Genomic DNA, 18,448 nt, shown 5'->3' on the forward strand with positions numbered 1-18,448 from the left:
GCAAAATGAATGCGGTGACGATGTAAATTTTTGAAATGCTTATTTGGTAGCCCAATTTGTCAAAATTATAATATAATAATACTTATAACATTAAGTATGCTGAAAAAAAAAAAAAAAAAAAAACTTTAGAGTCCTGAATTGAAAGTTCTCTCGATAATTTGAGTATGGAAGTTGATAAATTATATTTTAATCACATTTAATAAGTTATAGTGTGAAATAATTATATGATATTAATATTTAATAACTTTGAATTGGCTGTATTTATTGAAAAAAATTTAATTAGATTTAAATGATTAAAATATTTTAATTTTGAATTTTTAACCTCTTTAATTTATATTTACTATTTCAACGATATCTTAAATTATATGTCGAGTTTTGATGTAACTTTTGTTTGATTGAAAGCTATTTTTTAAGACTTCAGTTTAATGGATTATTTTAAAAATAAATAAATTATGGAGCTAAAAGGTATTACTTGGACAGAACCATTGTAACTACATGTGAATATCATTAGATTGCAATTTTATTAGGCCTATTTTTTCTCTCCTTTATATTTTTGAATTACATTTGAATTTTGTTGATTATTTTTTAAAATTAAGGTTTGAATTTGAGAATTAGTTCTGATATGTTTTTGTTGTTCGTGTTTGTGCTCTCCTTCTCTAGTTTATCTCTCTATATTTGAAGACCTAAACATGGAAGAATTGATTCCCTAGTTCAATTTTAATAGTTGAATTAGGTTTTTTTTCTTAATTGAACTTAAATCTACTTTATCTCTTATTTTTACTTTTCTTGTATGCTTTATGATATTCAAATTTCACTCTTACTCTTAATACATAATTAACAAGAATTTCTAATCACAATAACGATTAATTTTACAAATTAGAATTAGAATTAAAAATTATTTGAGTTATTTTAATTTCTTGTATGAGTTTGAATGAAATTTAACTAATGATAATTGAATTAAGATTAAGAAACATTTTTCTAATTTAATTAGTGCTTATTTGATCATATTAAATTAAACTAAAAGTAAAAACAAATTCATATTTAAAAAGTATTAACCTATTATGACTTTGTTTAATCAAGTGGAAAATTGATTTGTTAGTCATATTTTTAATTCATTCATTTTGTTCTGAATTTTTAATTTATAATACCCAATCAACCTCAAAACTCCCATTTTTATCATTGTTAATTCAAATTTAGTGTGTGTTTGATACTTAATTTAATTATCATTGTCTCTCGAAACATGACTTAAGTTGACTTACATAGTCCTGCATTAATTTTAACATAATATTTTGATCGAAAGAGGCTTTGATCAAAAGTCTAATTCAAATAATTTTTATACATAACAGATGCAAATGAATTTCAGCATAAATGATAGATAGATAACACATTCACTGTACACATAAGAAATACCGTCATTATACCATTGTATCATGTAGTTAACTAGTACAAATTGATTCCAAGGAGCCTTCACGTGGCTATACCATCGTAAGGTAAAAATTTATGTTCCCTTTCTCAGTTTCTGGGTTCTTCTGGCACAACCATATTCCTACTGGTGTCTTAGCAGAAATTTTCCCAGAAAATGCTAATTACACACCATAGTAGTTTAAAGCAAAGACAATCTAAACCAGTTGAGACTGCAATTTGATAACTTATAGCTATAATGACAAATGAAACATTCAATCAGAGATGACCAATATAATAAGGCAATCTAATTATTTAAGAGGATTTGCCCAATCTAATGTCATCAACAACTTCTCCACCTTCCATCAGAACTCCTAGCAAAAGTGCGAGGCTGCTTCTTGGGAAAGGTGTCAGTCCAGTGTGGATGCTCAATCAAATATTTCCACTGCCTGAAGATGGGAAATGTGATTATCTCATGATATTCATGCAAATATGAAGTTCTAGTAAATAATGGGCTGCACATAGATTAATATATCAATCTCGGAGTCTATTTATATATACGTAGAAGAGAGCAAATGATTTTAATCTTAAAAAAATGAGGAATATATCATAGAATATATTTCACTTCTTCAAAAAGATTGTAATCATGCACTTCTTGCACAGAATATATCAGAGAAGAGACTCCAATCCAAAAGCTTGAATTTCATCATCATTGAAGAGAAATGAGAATGAGGAATAACCAAGGCAAATAAAGGAAAGGGTTTGATTTTCTACAGTCAAAATTAGAGTAATGAAGGGAAACCAGCCTTACCAGCTGCAGCTACAAGATTTTTCTTTTCTTCGGAGAAACTAAAAGTAAAAATTAGACTGCTCAACTAGGTATGCAAGACTATTTAGGTAGCATTTCACCCTTAGAATATTTATATTTATATATAAAGAATTACAAAAGATATATAAAATAATGATTCAAAAAACTGTCTGCCATTCATCATTTTAAGACAACAATGAATTTTCAAATAACATAATAGCTTGAAACATTTAAAATCATAATCAACCATATGTTTACCTTCTTAAATTATCCACAAAATCTGGGGCCTCAGTAGTAGGTGATGTAGAACAGATTGAAAGAATTTCTGAATCAGAATAATGCTGAAGAGACAAAGCCATATGATACTGGCTAATAGTCCTAATTACGAAGGGGCCAAGAAGCATCAGTATACCAGAATGAGAAGACTGTCAACCAGAGAATAATATAATTCATCACTTCCCAATAAGAAATGATTTTCACCAATATGCTTTGCAATTTATTCCTTTATAAGGCTTCTAAATTGGAAGTATATAGAAATCTTAACCTACTAAAATTCAATGGTTGACATAACCTTACTTAAGAAACAATATCATTTTAATGGAGTTTCTCTATTTTTTTATTTTATTTTCTTCATTGGGAGCCATTTTTTACATGTAGGGTTTCAAGATAAATTCATGAAAATTCACTTGTTACCAGCGACAAGGAGCAATTTTGAAACAGTCAATGCTGCCATCATATGTCTCTAGTAACTTTCCATTCCAATTTTCATCTTCATAAGCAGCAGATACTCGTATTCTTCTGACAATTTCATCTGGGCATCTAGAAGTTCTATCAAAATTTGCTGGGATGATAATTCCTCTTCTAGTCTCCACCTGAAATGGTGCATGAGATGTAAGAAGTTAAAAACCCCATTTAACAGTTTGAATATGCACGTACTATTCACCAAAAAAGAGTACAACAGCTTTTGCCTAACTGTTGAAACCAAATATGTATCATGATAATAGGTACAGTTACCACCCTATATTAGTGTGTAATTTTAAACATAAGAGAAAGTGACACTTGTACCACTAAATTCTTACCCAATATCAATATGCATTCCAGAAGTGTCAGTTGTGGTTTTATCTAACTCAAGGTCAAGATACTTTTTAAAAATAAAAAAGTGTGTTAATTAATGGTTAATACATCCAAACAGATCCACTTGTGGTAGAAATAAATATCTATGAGCATATCCGTGAATATATATTTCATTAAGTTTCACATCAAAGATTCAAACAAATTATGCCTCTAGACCTTATACAAAATCTTAAAATGAGGGAACACAGTGAGTCTCTTAAGATAGTAATGCAGATGCAGGTAAAGCTAACATAGAATAAAACCAGCTCCATATGCTTTATGCACAATTGCTATTATTAAAAACTAAACTCAGTCTTAAAAGCTAGCTCATAAGGAGAGGATTGCCTAAACTTTATAAGGAATATTTAGGTCATATTCTTTTCCCAATGCGAGACATCTTTAATATACCACTTCATATCCAGGATTGACATCAGGTACATAAAATTTGTAGAACTAGCCATATTCAAGGGCCCGTCAGTCAAACTAGTACGGCATTGATACCACCATATTAGAAAATTGAGTCTAACTCCCTTCTAAAAGCTAGTTTATAGGAGAAGAATTGTTTAAACCTTATAAGAAGTATTTTAGCCATATTTCTAGCTGATGTAGGATAGCTTTACTGGTCTGATGAATATTTAGGATATCTTAAGATTATCTTTGAACATGTTTAGAAAAAATTATGGAGTCAGATAGTTATGTAACTAAGGAAGAAATATAAGAGTTGTTTCAGATTTTGATTAGGGTTTGTACGTTTAGTCTTATTGTTAGTGGGGTTATGCTTGTCCGTAACAACTTGTAATAATAGAAGTATCAGGTTAAGGTATCGTAACAATGCTATCAATTATATTTTCTGTTTGTTACTAGTAGCCATCTTTCTTTAATTTCTCCTTCTCTAATCCACCCTAAGACCAATAATTCCTTAATTAGGTATATATATTTTAAAGCAATGGTATGTAAGAGATTTATCACATATTGCAAATGAACCAGATATAATGACAAGATTCTAAAGCAGGAGCTAACCACAAATCCATTGAAAAAGGGGTACGTGTTTTCATCAGAATCTCTTTTGGTATTATGTCCAAGAACACAGATAGTCCGGATGTGAAACTTCTCCTCTCTTGACCATAAAGTTTGAACAATCTTTGAACACAAGGGAAAGGAATAACGACCCAAATCTGCAGGGCTCTCTGATACAGTGCTACCATTAGCATGCTGCACAAAAGTTCAACAGATCCAACTACAATTATTCTGTCTCTGAATGGAAACTACATATTGAAAATTCACAAACAAAGCAGAAGACCCTGGCCAGACTTGCAGTGAAACATCTTCAAAACCCCCAATTAGATGCACCTACAATTTTGGAGAAAGAAAACTTTTCATTCCAAAAAATATGTATGCCAAAAAGGAGTCATAAATATATGGATGACAAAAATATTATAGAAAGTACAAATAAAGAGAAGGAAAAGCACATCCAACTCAGCTTCCAAGCTGTCGTCAACATGTGATGATAACATTTGAGAGAGGCCCATTTCTACAATTTTTGGTGAATCCATATGAGCAACTGATGTCCTGCGGTGTCAAATAAAAAAAATAATATAAATCAGAAATTAAACATCTGGTAGAAGGAACATTTGTAAAACTTAATATAATAACAAATCCTTAATCCTTACATTCCATTCCTTTGGTTCCGAATAACTAGGCCAACACATGTTGTTGCTTCATCAGTGCCAACAAACTAGTGATAAGGGGAGGGAAAAAAAGTGACATGAATACCATGATAAAAGTGACATGAATACCATGATAAAAAAGAACCATAAAACTCAGCATAATCAATTGAAATATAGACCAGCAGTCATACTGGTAGATTTTCTAATTCTACATATTATTAAAACAGTAATGGCATGGAGTTATTGATTTAATTAAATTAGAAACATAAATTAAATCAACATATTTTAAAGAAAGTTTTAACAGATTTTGTTCATATTTTTTGTTTCAGTTTCTCTAACAGAAAGGAAGGCCAACGGGCGCTCAAATAAAATAAAAGGATCAAAGAAATACATAAGGCGAAATATAGACAGGATGGGATGCAATGATGAACCCATGTAATATGCAGAACAGGAAACACAAATTCCAAAGATGAGTCACTTACACTTCAATTAAGTATGAATTGCATGCATGCAAAAGATTATTAGTTGCATACAACAATGAAATATTAACTAATTTAAAATGAAATTTACAAATTGACATGAGTTTTCTCTTAAACTATGCTGAAGTAGAAAGGAAATGTTTACGTTTGAAGCAATAGTCAATAGATATTAGCTTAATGACATTACAAAGTGTTAAAAAGTTACACACATCAACAAGTGCGGGGTCAACAGTAGCATATTCTCTCTGGAATATATAAACCCATTTTGATCTCTCTGGACCAGACTCATCAGACACTGAGAACTTCCTCTCTGGGTTAGCCTTCAAAGACCTTGAGACAGATACCAGAATGGGATTTTCCAACAAAGCAAGTAGAATATCCTTTCCCTGTTCAGAAGCACAGAATTTCAGCCCTTTCATGTGTCTATTGGATGGTTCCAAAATCAAATTCATGCATAAAAAGCCCTCATTTGTAATCATGAAAACAATAACTCACAACACAAGATTGTGCATTTTTCCATGAGCTATCATTGACACGTAGCATGAGTACAAGTTCTATGATTACATGCTTTCTATAATTGCTTTCCTTGGAGGATTAAGTTAGCATCATTTATTTAGTGAAGTACATTGCAATTTGTATACAAGAGGTCCTAAGTGTAGAACGTCAAGTGACAACTCTGCACACGAAATTGATATGTCCCTTCAACTTTTTGCATCTTGGAAATTGTTCTCAGAAAAACTAATAGAATCAATCACATACTTAAATATAAAAGCTAGTCCAAATATAATTTAAAATAAAATGGCCACAAACTTGCCCCATTCATCCAATAAACAATACAGACAATTGCTAAAGAAGATTAAGATAAGTTCGTGTTTGGTATAGTTGTAAGTTTCAGGTTTTAGTTTTTAAATGTAAATTTCAAAATAAAACATTATCAACTAAAATGGAGCTGAATTGATTTTTATGTCAATCGTGAAATACTTCTAACTCAATTCAAAAAATTAAAAAAAAAGTAGTTTTGGTTTTTAGTTGTTAGTAGTAAATCATTCAATTTCCTTTATCTCTCTAAAAAATATCTACATGCTACTGCCCCCACCCACCAGTCATCATTCCTGTCACTGTAGCCACCGCAGCCACCACGACCACCATTACGTTTGCAGTTACCCAACCAGTCCACTACCATCCTCATCACCAAAAAGAATCCAAATGTGAGTGATATGCAATAAAATTTTGTATTAAAATATCAAAATTACAAAAAAAAAAAAACAAAAAAAAAACAGAATTATAAAAATGAAAACTAGTTTTAGAACAATCTAACAATCACTTCGAAGAGGTCCTAAAGAAATGGCTCTCCGCTTCACTTTTCTTATATGCTTATGCTTCTTCTCAATCAAGTTAGCCATTGACATTTGAAAACCCTTCACTACACTGATTAATTAAAAAAAAAAAAAGAAGAAGCTAAATTTAAAAGCAAGATTGTGTAATGCAAAGAAAATAAAAATGCCCATAATGATATATAGCAAATTAATAACATTAAAAAAATTAAGAAGAAAAGAGAGAAAAGGGGCACCTGAGGCTGAGAGGATGAATGGGTAGAGAAAGGGACTCCATCAACCCAAATCATGATTTTTGGGTATCAACGAATAGAACGAAGAAAGCTTTGTTGGCTTTGGAAACAAGCTACTGCTGCTAGTTTACTCCCACTACATCGCAGGTGTTGGCGTACGTACAAGAGAAAACACGGAAGAAGTATTCCCTTCCCACTCCTTTATAGGAAAAAAAATTAGTTCAGTTAAATTAAGAATTTTGTTTAACTTTATTTAATTGGCAAATGTTGCTATGTCTCTTTAAAGAACTAAAAATAAAAATTAATTAAAAAATATAATAAATACATTCTCTTATAATTTTCTCTATTAATACATTTTAGATTGCAAGTTATTTTTTATATTTTGGTTAACTTAAAATAATTTATTCATTAAAACTAAGCTTATTCTTTTGAACTATTTCATATTTATTGATAAAATAAATAAATAAATGTTTATTTATAAAAGATCACTAATATTTAGTACTACTTTTGGTACGAGTGTTTCATCAAGCAATCCAATCTAGCATACCGTACTTTTAAGATTATATATTGATAAAATTATAAGAACTTAATTATTTGTGATGGTTTTATTTTAAGTTTATACCGTATTATTATATTTTAGGAATACATTTTATTGTTTTCATGACTTTATCGGTATATTTTTTAGAATAATTTAAAATTATTTTTGTATATCATATTATTTTAGATAATATTATATTTTATTTCAAAATAGTATAGAAGAAATGATTATAAAAAGTGAATTATTCAATCTAGTCATTTTTTTTTGGTAAAAAAAAAAATACAAACACAAAATATGTAAATTATCTAGAACTAGAAGTCTAGAAATTATATTGAAAAATGATTATCTAGAAGATGAAATGAATATATAATAAAAGTATCAAATAAGTTATTTTGTTAACCTCATGAATAACACGACATATAAGTATATAATAAAAGCTTGGTGAATATCCTGCAAAATAAAAAATACTTTATAGAGAAACTAATCTTGATTTTGTTAGAATAAATTTTTCTACTTCTAAGCAATTAGATTCTAAAGTTAAGTGGTAACTCCAAAAAATTATTTTTAATTTAACACAAAAAAACAAATTGATTATCATTAAAAGAAGTAAACATCGTTAGTCATTTATTATTACAGTCTCGTATAACCCTACCACAATCCATATAATTTATCTTATAACTATTGTCCACATTAGTTTTAAAGCACTCAAAAGAAGATGGATCAAATTAAATTTATTTTTTAAAAAATTTGATCCAAAACAAACTTCATTATAGTTTTATGATTGAATTAGATTATATTTTGTCCAAAAATTGATCCAATCCAATTTGCGAACATCCCTAATATTTAGAGTGCTACACTAGTAATCTTTTGTATCATATCATCATTCAAATCAGGTATCATTTAATCTAATTAGCATAACATATATTGGAGAGCAAGTCTCACGTTATTGAGTTAGAAAAAAAAATAAAAATTTATAAAAATAAGCTCATAAATTTAAAATATCAAAATATTTATATTATAGTTGTAATAGAATTAAGACAAAATAAAATAACTTTAGAATTTAAATTACGAGAATTAGAAAGAAAAAATCTAGTAAGAAGACAAACAAAAAATGATATAGAAAAAGAACCAAAAATATTTAATATAAAATTATTAATATTGGTAACAACTCATAAATGTTGGTGCGAAGTTATCTTAGTAGTAAAAGGAGAAAAATTCAATATGATAGTTTTAATAAATTAAGGAGTTGATATTAATTATATACAAGAAGGATTAATTCCCACAAAGTATTATGAAAAGATAATAGAAAAATTATAGTTGATATTAATTGTATACAAGAATGATTAATTCCCACAAGGTATTATGAAAAGACAACATAAAAATTATCCTTTGCTAATGGATCTAAAATATATATACAATATAAGTTATCAAAAAGAAAAATTTGTAAAAATAAAATATGTTTTGTAACCTCTTTTGATTTATTAAAAAACATGACTAATCAAATGATATTAGGAACATCATTCTTAACATTAATATATCCATGTAATATAACAAATGAAGGGATTATAAGTAATGTAATAAAAAATCAGGCAATAAACTTTAATTTCATACAGGCTCCTAAAATTAGAGAACTAAATCTTCTTTCTAAAATAAATTTAATAGAAGAAAAAACAAAACCAAATAAAAATGATTAATGAAGAAATACATTATAAGAAAATTGAACAACTTAAAAATTTAAAAATATAAAAAAATTATAAAAGATTGAGTAAATAATAGAGAAAGAAATTTGTGAAACAAATCCAATAGCTTTCCATTCTAGAAAATAATATGAAGTAAGTTTACCTTATGAAGTCATGTTTAATGAAAAAGACATTCCAATAAAAGTCAGGCCGATACGAATGAATGAAGAACAATTGCAATACGATAAACAAGAATTATAAGACTATTTAAAAAAGAAAATTAACTAGTCCTTTAAATCTCCTTGAAATTGTACAAGGTTTTATGTTAATAAAACTTTTGAATAAGAATGCAGAGCTCATATATTAATAATAAATTACAAATCTCTTAATAAAGTTTTGAAATGGATTAGATATTCAATACCTAATAGACAAGATTTAGTCAAAAGATTGGTTCATGCTAATATTTTCTCAAAGTTTGACATAAAATTAAGAAATTATCAAATATCAGTAAGAGAATAGGATAGATGTAAAACAACCTTGTAGTTCCTTTTGGACATTATGAATGGACTATAATGTCCTAGTGAATTCCAAGAAATTATGAATAACATTTTCTAGCCTTATATAGAATTCTTGATAGTATATCTTGACAATGTGCTTATTTTTTTTAAAAAAAGATTTACAACAATATATTAAACATTTAAATAAAACTAGATGTATCAACTAAAAAGATGAAGATATTTTAAGATAAAACTAGATTTCTTAGATACGAAATATGTCAAAGAACAATTATAGTTATACAAAGATCTTTAGAATTCACCAATAAATTTTTCAGAACAAATAAAAGATAAAACTCAATTACAAAGGTTCTTAGGATGTTTAAATTACATTTCAGACTTTGTTCCAAATATTAGGACAATATGTGCCCTTTTATATAAAAGGCTAAGAAAAATCCCAATAACTTGGGATGAGGAGATGACTATTATAGTACAAAGGGTAAAAGCTTTAGTGAAAACCCTTACATGCTTAGGAATACCAAACCCTGACGCTGCCTTAATAGTAAAATTTAATGCTTCTGATTTAGGATATGGAGGAATCTTAAAATAAGTTCTTCCTAGAACAAATAAGAAGCAAGTAGTAAGATATCATTTAGGGATATGACATTCAACAATAAAAAAATTCTCAACTATTAAAAAAGAAATATTACCTATAGTGCTTTGTTTACAAATATTTCAAGATGATCTTTTTAATAAAAGATTTTTAATAAAAACAGATTGCAAAACAACACTACAAGTTTTACAAAAAGACGTTAAAAATTTAGTTTCAAAACATATTTTGGTTCGATGACAAGTCAAACTTCGATTTTCATATAATACATATAAAAGGAAATAAGAACTTTTTACTTTACTATCTTTCAAGAGAGTTTCTGCAGGGAGAAAAATATCTAGAATTACTAGCATCAGTTATGGACCTCCAAAACTAGTTAAACCAAAACAACCACAACTACCTACTGAACTATAAGGAAAAAGAGTAATGACAACTCTACAGGCCCTCCAAAGACCAATTCCATTACTCCCAAAGAAATAATAACAGATACCTCCAATAAATTTACAATATTAACCTTTCCAAATCCTACAAAATCACTCGAAATACCATATGTTGAAAAACCAGATTGTATCCCTATTTTACCAACAAAATCAGAATGGTTTTCTTTACCAAGATAAAAAATTGCTAAAAAAATATTTCCTCTAAACTTTCATTTTGTACCAACTTCTTCATAACAAAAAAAGAGTTTTATGAAATCATATTGGTGGCTACACAATCAATAGAACTTACCCACCAAAAAGATTCAAAAACATAAGAAATAATATTTTTAAAATTTAAAATTAATAATATTCTGACAATATGAGATTGAGGACAACCTCTCTATCATTACAAGAGTTTTACAATAGATTATCAGCTAAAACAATACAATTATTTTGTTTATATTAGTGCATGGAGAAACATTCTTTATTAGCTATACATTCATGGCTTATCTGGTTTAGAAAAGAAATTTTTCTTAGATTTTGTAAATGATTTTGCTGTTGGTTCTATGACTTTGGACCAATAATCTCCATATTATCAGGAGAAGCAAAAACAATTTACAATATTTTACCAGTAAGACAAATTTCACTCAAGAATACCAGTTCATATCATTTATAGCAAGCTAAGGAATTTCTTGAATTGTGATATAGGAATATGATTCCACAAAACTAGCAGAACAATCTTTAGTCCAATTATTAGTAATAGTGATAAAAGTTAAATGGTGGAGTAAATTTGATCTTAACTTCCTCTAAAAATAAAAAATTGATCAATGGTTACAAACATTTCTAAAAATTCCAAACACAACCCTATTAGCCTCTCTAAGTTTAACCAATTCAAAATTATTAGAGAAAAATATCAACAAAACTCTAGACTTTTGGCCAACCTTAGTGCTACAGGAACTAAAGAAGAGTTCAACAAAATAATTCAAACACTATCTCCAAAGGTATAATTGCAATATCAAATGCAAAATAAAAAAAAAAAAAGAGGAAATACAAAGTAATCCTAGTCTAAATTCACTAGACAACATAGAAGATTTCGGATATGGCAATGAGGATGATTGCTATGGGATTCTTACCCCATATGAATATAGATAAGTCCGACAATAAAAGGAGTACAAGACAAGATAAAAAAAAGCATCTTCGTACAAACATGAATATGTTAAACATTAAAAAGCAATGTTGGTAATAACTTTAATTAAAGCATGACAAACAAACAACAATCGAAAAATAGTAAAAGTAGACTAAAGAGATAAGAAAAAATCTCTCTACAGGATGAAAAATTTCCATATAATATTGATTATGAAACAAAAAGAGATATTGGCAGAAAATAGCCAATCTAAGCCATATACATTTTCTCTCAAGTTTTGAAACTGTTTTTTGAGCTTTGTATTAATTTTCTTTTCAATATTTTGTATCAAACTTCACCAACTTTATAATAGCTTTTGATCATTAATACAAGATTTGATATCAATTTCTGTAAGTTTCAATACTTTTTTATTATCTTCTTAAAATTGTATATCGACTTTATACTTTATTCATACTATTTGCATTAAAATAAACTTTTAAAATCAATATATATATATATATATATATATATATATATATATATATAAAAGGATAAGACTTAAAAGGTCAAGAAGAGTTCAATGAATAAAAATAAAAGATAAAACTTCTAAATTTCAAGAAAAAGTGATATAAGTACTTACAATAAATAAAAGCAAGATATATGACTTCAAATTAAAACTTAAGGTCAATTCAAGGTAATTGATCAAAGTTAAGTCTAAATAAACTCAAGTGTTATAAAACAAGTTCAACATTAATCAATATTATAAACTAATATAAATAAATCAAGTTACTCAAGTTAAAACCTATTCAGAAAAGAGAAGTTGGCTTGCAAAACATTATGAATGACATATGGAGGTTTGGTGATGAGATTTGAGTTTTTATTTTTAATTATAAGTAATTTTTATGAAAAAATATTTTTTTAATCAAATGGAGTAAAAAATTATTATGGGTGACAATTTTTTTTTTAAGTATTCAAAACAGTCACTTCAAATTATTGGTTAAACTTAAGCAACATGCTTAGAGATGTCAATTTGAGCTACTCAACCCTAAATCTATGTAATTTTATTACAACAAGGTTGTTAATTTAAACTATCCGACTCAACCCTAGTCTATGTATTTTTTTTCATGTCAGATTTTTTAAATTATTTCTCAAAAAAAAAAAGCACTAAACCAAGGGAAAAGGAGAATTATATGCATAATCAATAAAAGAAATTAATTTTGAAAAGAAAAATTCAATCCCTCATGAAAAAACAAATAGTTTGAGAAACGTGAAGATTTAAATAATTTTAACTTCTGAAATTTTTTATTTATTGATTTTAAAAATAAAAATTCAATCTCATGAAAAAAATATTAGTTTAATAAACAGATATGAATATCTAAATAATTTTAACTTTCCGAATTTTATGTTAATCTCATACCCAAAATTTATTTATCTAAATAATTGGCCCAAAAAATGAATTTTGGAGAAATATTTAAAACAAAAAATTAATTTGTCCAAAAAATCAACACAGATTATTTATCCAATATCATAAATATGTAATTACTTAAAACTTAATGATAGCATCTTTATCTTTTCACCCATCACCAACATAAATCAGCAGTTTCAACTTTCAAGCTTCCTTAGTAGCAAAAACAACTTCTGATCGATTACAAACTTAACACAATGGGAAGCATGTCCCCTCAGCATCAACTGAAGCCCACCAAAAGAAGCATATATCTCCCTGAAGCAGGACAAAAGAACTTAGTCAAAAAATTTACCAATCTCAAGAACAAAAGTTTAAACTTAAAGGTAGAACTGTGGAAGACAAAATCTTATTAACTCTGTTTTTTTCGGGTTGGTTTCTTTTTTTTTCGTAACAAACGTGAACTCTTTCAAAAATTGTTGTTCATCTTTGTTTTTTACACTCTCTTTCCCTTTTCCCAAGGTACAAAAAATCTCTTTGAAGTTTTCTTTCTTTTCTTTTTTTATTTCCATGGTCGAGAACTTGGATGACGAGGAGTTCTGATTGCTGCCACAGTTTCTTGCCACCGTTGCCGCTACTGTGACACCCTTCGACACAGTGTCCACCTTTGAACACAAACAATGCAACGGCGCTGTTTTGTTCCCTTCTGAGTTCTACTACAGTTATTTCCCTTCTTTTGAGCTATGTTCTCCCGTTGATGTTTTTGGATTTTGTGTTTGGATATTTATTACAAGGTCGGTTGGTGTCTGGTTCTCCACAATCCAAACTGTGGTATTGGAAGTGGGTGTGGGGTGTGGGTGTGGCAAAGGGTCAAGCCAGGGGAGCCCCAACGGGGTTTGCAAGCTCTCTTCTGCAAGGGATACTTAGGATCTACTGCATGCCGCTTCAGGGAAAGTGTAGGAGATGCAGTTGAACCAAGAAGGTTAATGTTTAAGATGAAGAAAAAGAGGAACAGTAAAGTTATAAAAGGAAGAGAAAGAAGACGAACAATAATTCTTAATAGAATTAACGTTTTTGTCAACTTATTTAAAATACTAAAATGAAAAGGACTGAGCGAAGGAATCAATCTACTAATTTAGCCAGTATTTATTCCCAATATCATAGAAATTGCAAAGAGATTATTCCTGTCCTGAGGAACCATCAACTCGCACCATATTGCTTTGCGAATTTATGATTCCACTAAGCTAAATCTAAACTATATTCTCCCCAAGCTCCATGATAAAAGCAGAGAAACATAACACTTGCAAATGGCTAAGCTACTGGTCTGGTAGCTTAATTTGTCATGTAAATTAGGGTTTTGGTCATCCTAGATTCCCAGGTGATATTTCTGATGAGAACAAAATGGAGTAAAACACGGGAAATGTTTAGGTACACTTCAAGTTGAGATTTTGAACATCCCTCATTCGTAATGTTATATAATCTTCCGTGCATGATGTATTCAAACTTATCTTGAATTGACACAGGGCCATCCTGGACAGAAATCAATTCAGTGTAAAAGCAATATCCACTAGTTTTGAGATAAATATAATTCATCCAAAGTTCAAACTACTACAACAGATATCTTTATCATAGATAACACAACAAATATTATCCTAAGTCCCAACTGTGACACACAGTCTTTTGGACCTTTCTTCACATACAAAATAAACTTCTATATATCAATGTATGGAAGACAAATTTACCATAGCCAGCCCATGCTACTAAATAAAAGCAAGCTACATTCTGGTAAAAGTTTTTCCAAATTTTCAAATCCAATGTATCAACAATAAGTAAAGGACAAGAATTGTTAGAAACATTAGAAAGTAACAGCTACATAGTGTACAGGAGCAAGTGACTGCAAGCATGGTTTATTTTTGCCAGGACCAGGACCACAAATGATCAAGTGGATAACTCATGCAGACAATACAGCTTATATTAATATTATATTAGAGTTGGATTATTAAAGAGGTATAAATAACTTACTGAGTAAAGAAGAGAACTATGTTGATATTGTCTATAGCCAAAGTAAAGCACGGAAAACATACATGAATTAAGTTTACCTTAGTCTTCAAAACAAGTGAAGGAGACAAAGTCATCAAGAATCTTTCATTTTTTCTCATCGGATAAATCTCTGTATTTACATCTAGAAGCATGTACATGTCACACTTCTCACTCCGTGCAACAATCCGTGAAACTACAAGCAGAAAGCCATGAAACTGTAAAGTTCATGCCCACTGACCACTTGATTAATTCAAAGGAATCTTAAGAGGGGAAAAGCACACATACAAACACAATATGACAAGGCTATATCACTAAATGTGGTCAAGGAAGTCACAATCCACAGGGATTTAATATCTATCTAAAGTGCATCCGAAGAACAAAATAACTTACAATTTATATAACACAACCTTGCAGCCTTGCTAAAACTAAATTGAATTGAATTGAATTGATGATTTCTACAATGGACCGTCAAATCTGCATCCTATGTAGTGGATGTTTTCATAGTCAAATACTTGACTTTTTCTAGGTCCATAATTATTTATATCAGTAAGTGCAATTAACTCTTGGAGCAAAAGCAAAACTTAATTTTTCCTTAATTTGCTTATATAACATCAACTCAACATCTGCTCTAATTTACTCATACATGATAATTCCTCAACCAACAATGCTTAACATTTTATTTATTCATCTGCAAACTGATTATGACTTCAAATAATAATAAAGCAAAATTCTAGTCAAAACTACAGCAGTGCTAAAAGTATACAGAATAGAGCCATAGCACCTAATGATTTATTATACTAAAACAACCTTCAAGTCAGAAGGTGCTGCTTTATACTTTGCATATCCAAAGCACCCATACTCAAATCCAGTTTAAAAAAAACAGTAAAAGAAAAATGAGGTGAACATACCTTTGTCATACCTTTTACCATCAGGATCTACATCCTCAACCTTAAAGATGTCATCAAAAAGAAGAAGCTCACTCATTCTTCAAAGTCAATTAGGGGCAGTTGATCAAACTCCAGATCAGGGCAGCAGCCTCACACTGAGCTTGAGAAAATAAACACTAGAATTTACAGGGAGAACAATGTAGTAATTTATACCAAACAGAAAATTTAAATGTATGGACTAGAAAATTGTTGGTTCGAAGTATCAGTAAAAATACAAAACGTGCACTGATAGAGTAGACCATGATTCTGTACGAATTGTTCATTGAGGCATAGTAACATTGAAGGTTCCAGAAATGTGCATGAAGTAAGAAAAATCAAAGATAAATACAAAATAGAGAATCAGTAAAGTATTTGAAAAGAAACTGGAATCAGCAAGATAGTTAAAATCAGGATTTTACTTCAAATAGTAAAGAAGGATCAAAATCGTAAATAAATTAGCATATATACATGCATATAAATTCTTGTTATTCCTATCAATTAGAAAAAAAAATCACCAAAAACACTTAAAGAACTTGCATTGATATCATAATATATTCCATAAGTGTGTCATGGATAACAGAGCAATGGTGTTGGCAACTCCAGTGCTGCTGGCACTTCAAGTGTGCCTTCTAACAAGAAGAGCAAAACAGAGAAAGATGAGAACAGAAGCAAAGAGAAGAACAGAAAAAAATTGGAACAGAAGAAAACACCAAAATACCGTGCCGAAGATCGCCCAGAAGACACAGTCACAGTGGGAGAAGCAGCAGCTGCACCCTGCTGACTCAGGTGCAGATCAGGTCGCCCACCGTTAGACTGCTTGAGCTCGCCAATGTCAACTACAGTCCAAGCAAGAAAGTAAAAAAAGGAGACTCAACACAGTTAGGACTCAGCTACTTAGGGTTCAAACAACAATTTAAATCAGGTCATTCGAAATTGGGCCATATCAATGGGGTTAAGATCCAACTGTTCCAAGATTCAGATCCAAAATTGGGTTTCATGAAATCGTTTTGAAATTCCGATTTTACTGTTTTAACTCCCGATTTCAATACGATTTTTGCTGCGATTTGAATCGTTCAACCCTCCCAAATGGTAAAATCGTGGAATTTTACGATTCAACTCCTTATTTTAACTTGCATGGGAATCAGACTTGTAATACTAGTAAATATTCACACTGAAAAAGTTTTCTTTGCTACTTACATTGAAATGATATCAGTATTTGATCAAGCTTCACACACTCGTAAAACTACAGACATAAAAATAGACCATCCAAGCACTATAAGATAATTAGCAAAAGTGGCATGTTGTGCGGTGAGAAATTTAGCTAGAAGCCTAGATGTTATGGAACCAAGGTACAACATCAAAAGAAAATTTGGAACAGAGACAGAGGAAAAGAGGAGAGAGAGAGAGTGAGAGTATTCTGAATGTTTTAGAATTAAGAATTTTACAGAGCTTATGAAAATAGTTTGAACTTTATGGTTATTTTTTTTTTTTAACTTCTCTCAATTAATTTTTAACTATTAACTTATTAATATAAGCTCTTTTTAGCTTATTATAATTAAATTTATAATATAAATTATCTTTTAAATAAATAAGCGTTTAATAAAGCTATATCCAAACACATTCTTAAAAATTCAAAAAATATCATTGAATAGAAAATTAAATTAATCAATCACCAACAATTAAAAAAAAAAGAAAGAAAGAAACTAACAACTAAACTTTACATACTTATATAAGATTAGATTTTTTATGTCTTTAAAACTCTTATTTTTTTTTCTAAGGGCTTTAAAGTGAAATAGAATATAAAACTTCACTTGCTAACAGAGATATGTGATATAAGACTTTGTAAATGAATCATACTTAACTGGGTATCTAAATTCTGTCATTTCTATTATTCCTAAATAAATCAGTTAGTTATTCTTTAATTAGATTTTCAGCCTGGCACCTTCCAACGACGTTCATGGCTGAAGCAACAAGAACTTAGGCAACATTGCGCGAATAAGAAGAACAATTGAATAACCAAGTAGCAACACGATTGAAAGCAAGATTTCTGGAGGTTACGACAACCTTAAGGCAAACCATGGATTCATCAATAGATGAACAAGTTCAAGAATGTCTAAGGAAGCACGTGGCAGGATCAGATTCACTAATAGCTAGAGCAATTCCATGGAATGAACGTACTTCT

At 29.3% G+C, this 18,448-nt stretch overlaps 2 protein-coding genes across 4 annotated transcripts; both read right to left on the reverse strand.

Moving 5' to 3' along the window:
• Positions 1-1,608: 1,608 nt before the first annotated feature.
• Positions 1,609-7,204, reverse strand: LOC113855362 (protein N-terminal asparagine amidohydrolase). The gene is made up of 9 exons (XM_027486983.1): positions 7,039-7,204; positions 5,678-5,854; positions 4,993-5,057; positions 4,792-4,891; positions 4,634-4,672; positions 4,343-4,534; positions 2,903-3,081; positions 2,468-2,587; positions 1,609-1,850 (listed from the first exon to the last, which is right to left on the reverse strand). The coding sequence occupies exons 1-9, from the start codon at positions 7,090-7,092 to the stop codon at positions 1,745-1,747; spliced, it is 1,032 nt and encodes a 343-aa protein (XP_027342784.1). The 5' UTR covers positions 7,093-7,204; the 3' UTR covers positions 1,609-1,744.
• Positions 7,205-13,494: 6,290 nt separating this feature from the next.
• Positions 13,495-17,147, reverse strand: LOC113855346 (DNA-directed RNA polymerases II and V subunit 8A-like). 3 transcript variants are annotated; one of them, XM_027486959.1, is made up of 5 exons: positions 16,985-17,147; positions 16,249-16,382; positions 15,400-15,533; positions 14,733-14,830; positions 13,495-13,618 (listed from the first exon to the last, which is right to left on the reverse strand). In XM_027486959.1, exons 2-5 carry the CDS (start codon positions 16,322-16,324, stop codon positions 13,501-13,503), a joined length of 426 nt encoding a protein of 141 aa, XP_027342760.1. In that variant the 5' UTR covers positions 16,325-16,382; positions 16,985-17,147; the 3' UTR covers positions 13,495-13,500. The 3 variants fall into 3 exon arrangements, with proteins under 3 accessions (XP_027342760.1, XP_027342759.1, XP_027342761.1); XM_027486958.1 differs by having other exon boundaries at positions 16,249-16,387; XM_027486960.1 differs by lacking the exon at positions 16,985-17,147 and adding an exon at positions 16,782-16,877 and having other exon boundaries at positions 16,249-16,387.
• Positions 17,148-18,448: the final 1,301 nt, after the last annotated feature.

This window comes from Abrus precatorius, unplaced genomic scaffold (assembly GCF_003935025.1).
Source record: "Abrus precatorius isolate BTA unplaced genomic scaffold, Abrus_2018 Scaffold11, whole genome shotgun sequence".
Classification (NCBI taxonomy): domain Eukaryota; kingdom Viridiplantae; phylum Streptophyta; class Magnoliopsida; order Fabales; family Fabaceae; genus Abrus; species Abrus precatorius.

Excerpts from the sequence above, each read along its gene's own strand:
- LOC113855346 (XM_027486959.1), bottom strand. The coding sequence starts at position 16,324 with ATGAGTGAGCTTCTTCTTTTTGATGACATCTTTAAGGTTGAGGATGTA. Across the intron at positions 15,534-16,248 it reads TGGTAAAAGGTATGACAAAG|TTTCACGGATTGTTGCACGG; the intron begins GTATGTTCACCT and ends TTCTGCTTGTAG. Across the intron at positions 14,831-15,399 it reads CACTTGTTTTGAAGACTAAG|GATGGCCCTGTGTCAATTCA; the intron begins GTAAACTTAATT and ends ATTTCTGTCCAG.
- LOC113855362 (XM_027486983.1), bottom strand. The coding sequence starts at position 7,092 with ATGATTTGGGTTGATGGAGTCCCTTTCTCTACCCATTCATCCTCTCAG. Across the intron at positions 5,855-7,038 it reads ATTCATCCTCTCAGCCTCAG|GGAAAGGATATTCTACTTGC; the intron begins GTGCCCCTTTTC and ends GCTTCTGAACAG. Across the intron at positions 1,851-2,467 it reads TTTGTGGATAATTTAAGAAG|GCAGTGGAAATATTTGATTG; the intron begins GTAAACATATGG and ends TCCCATCTTCAG.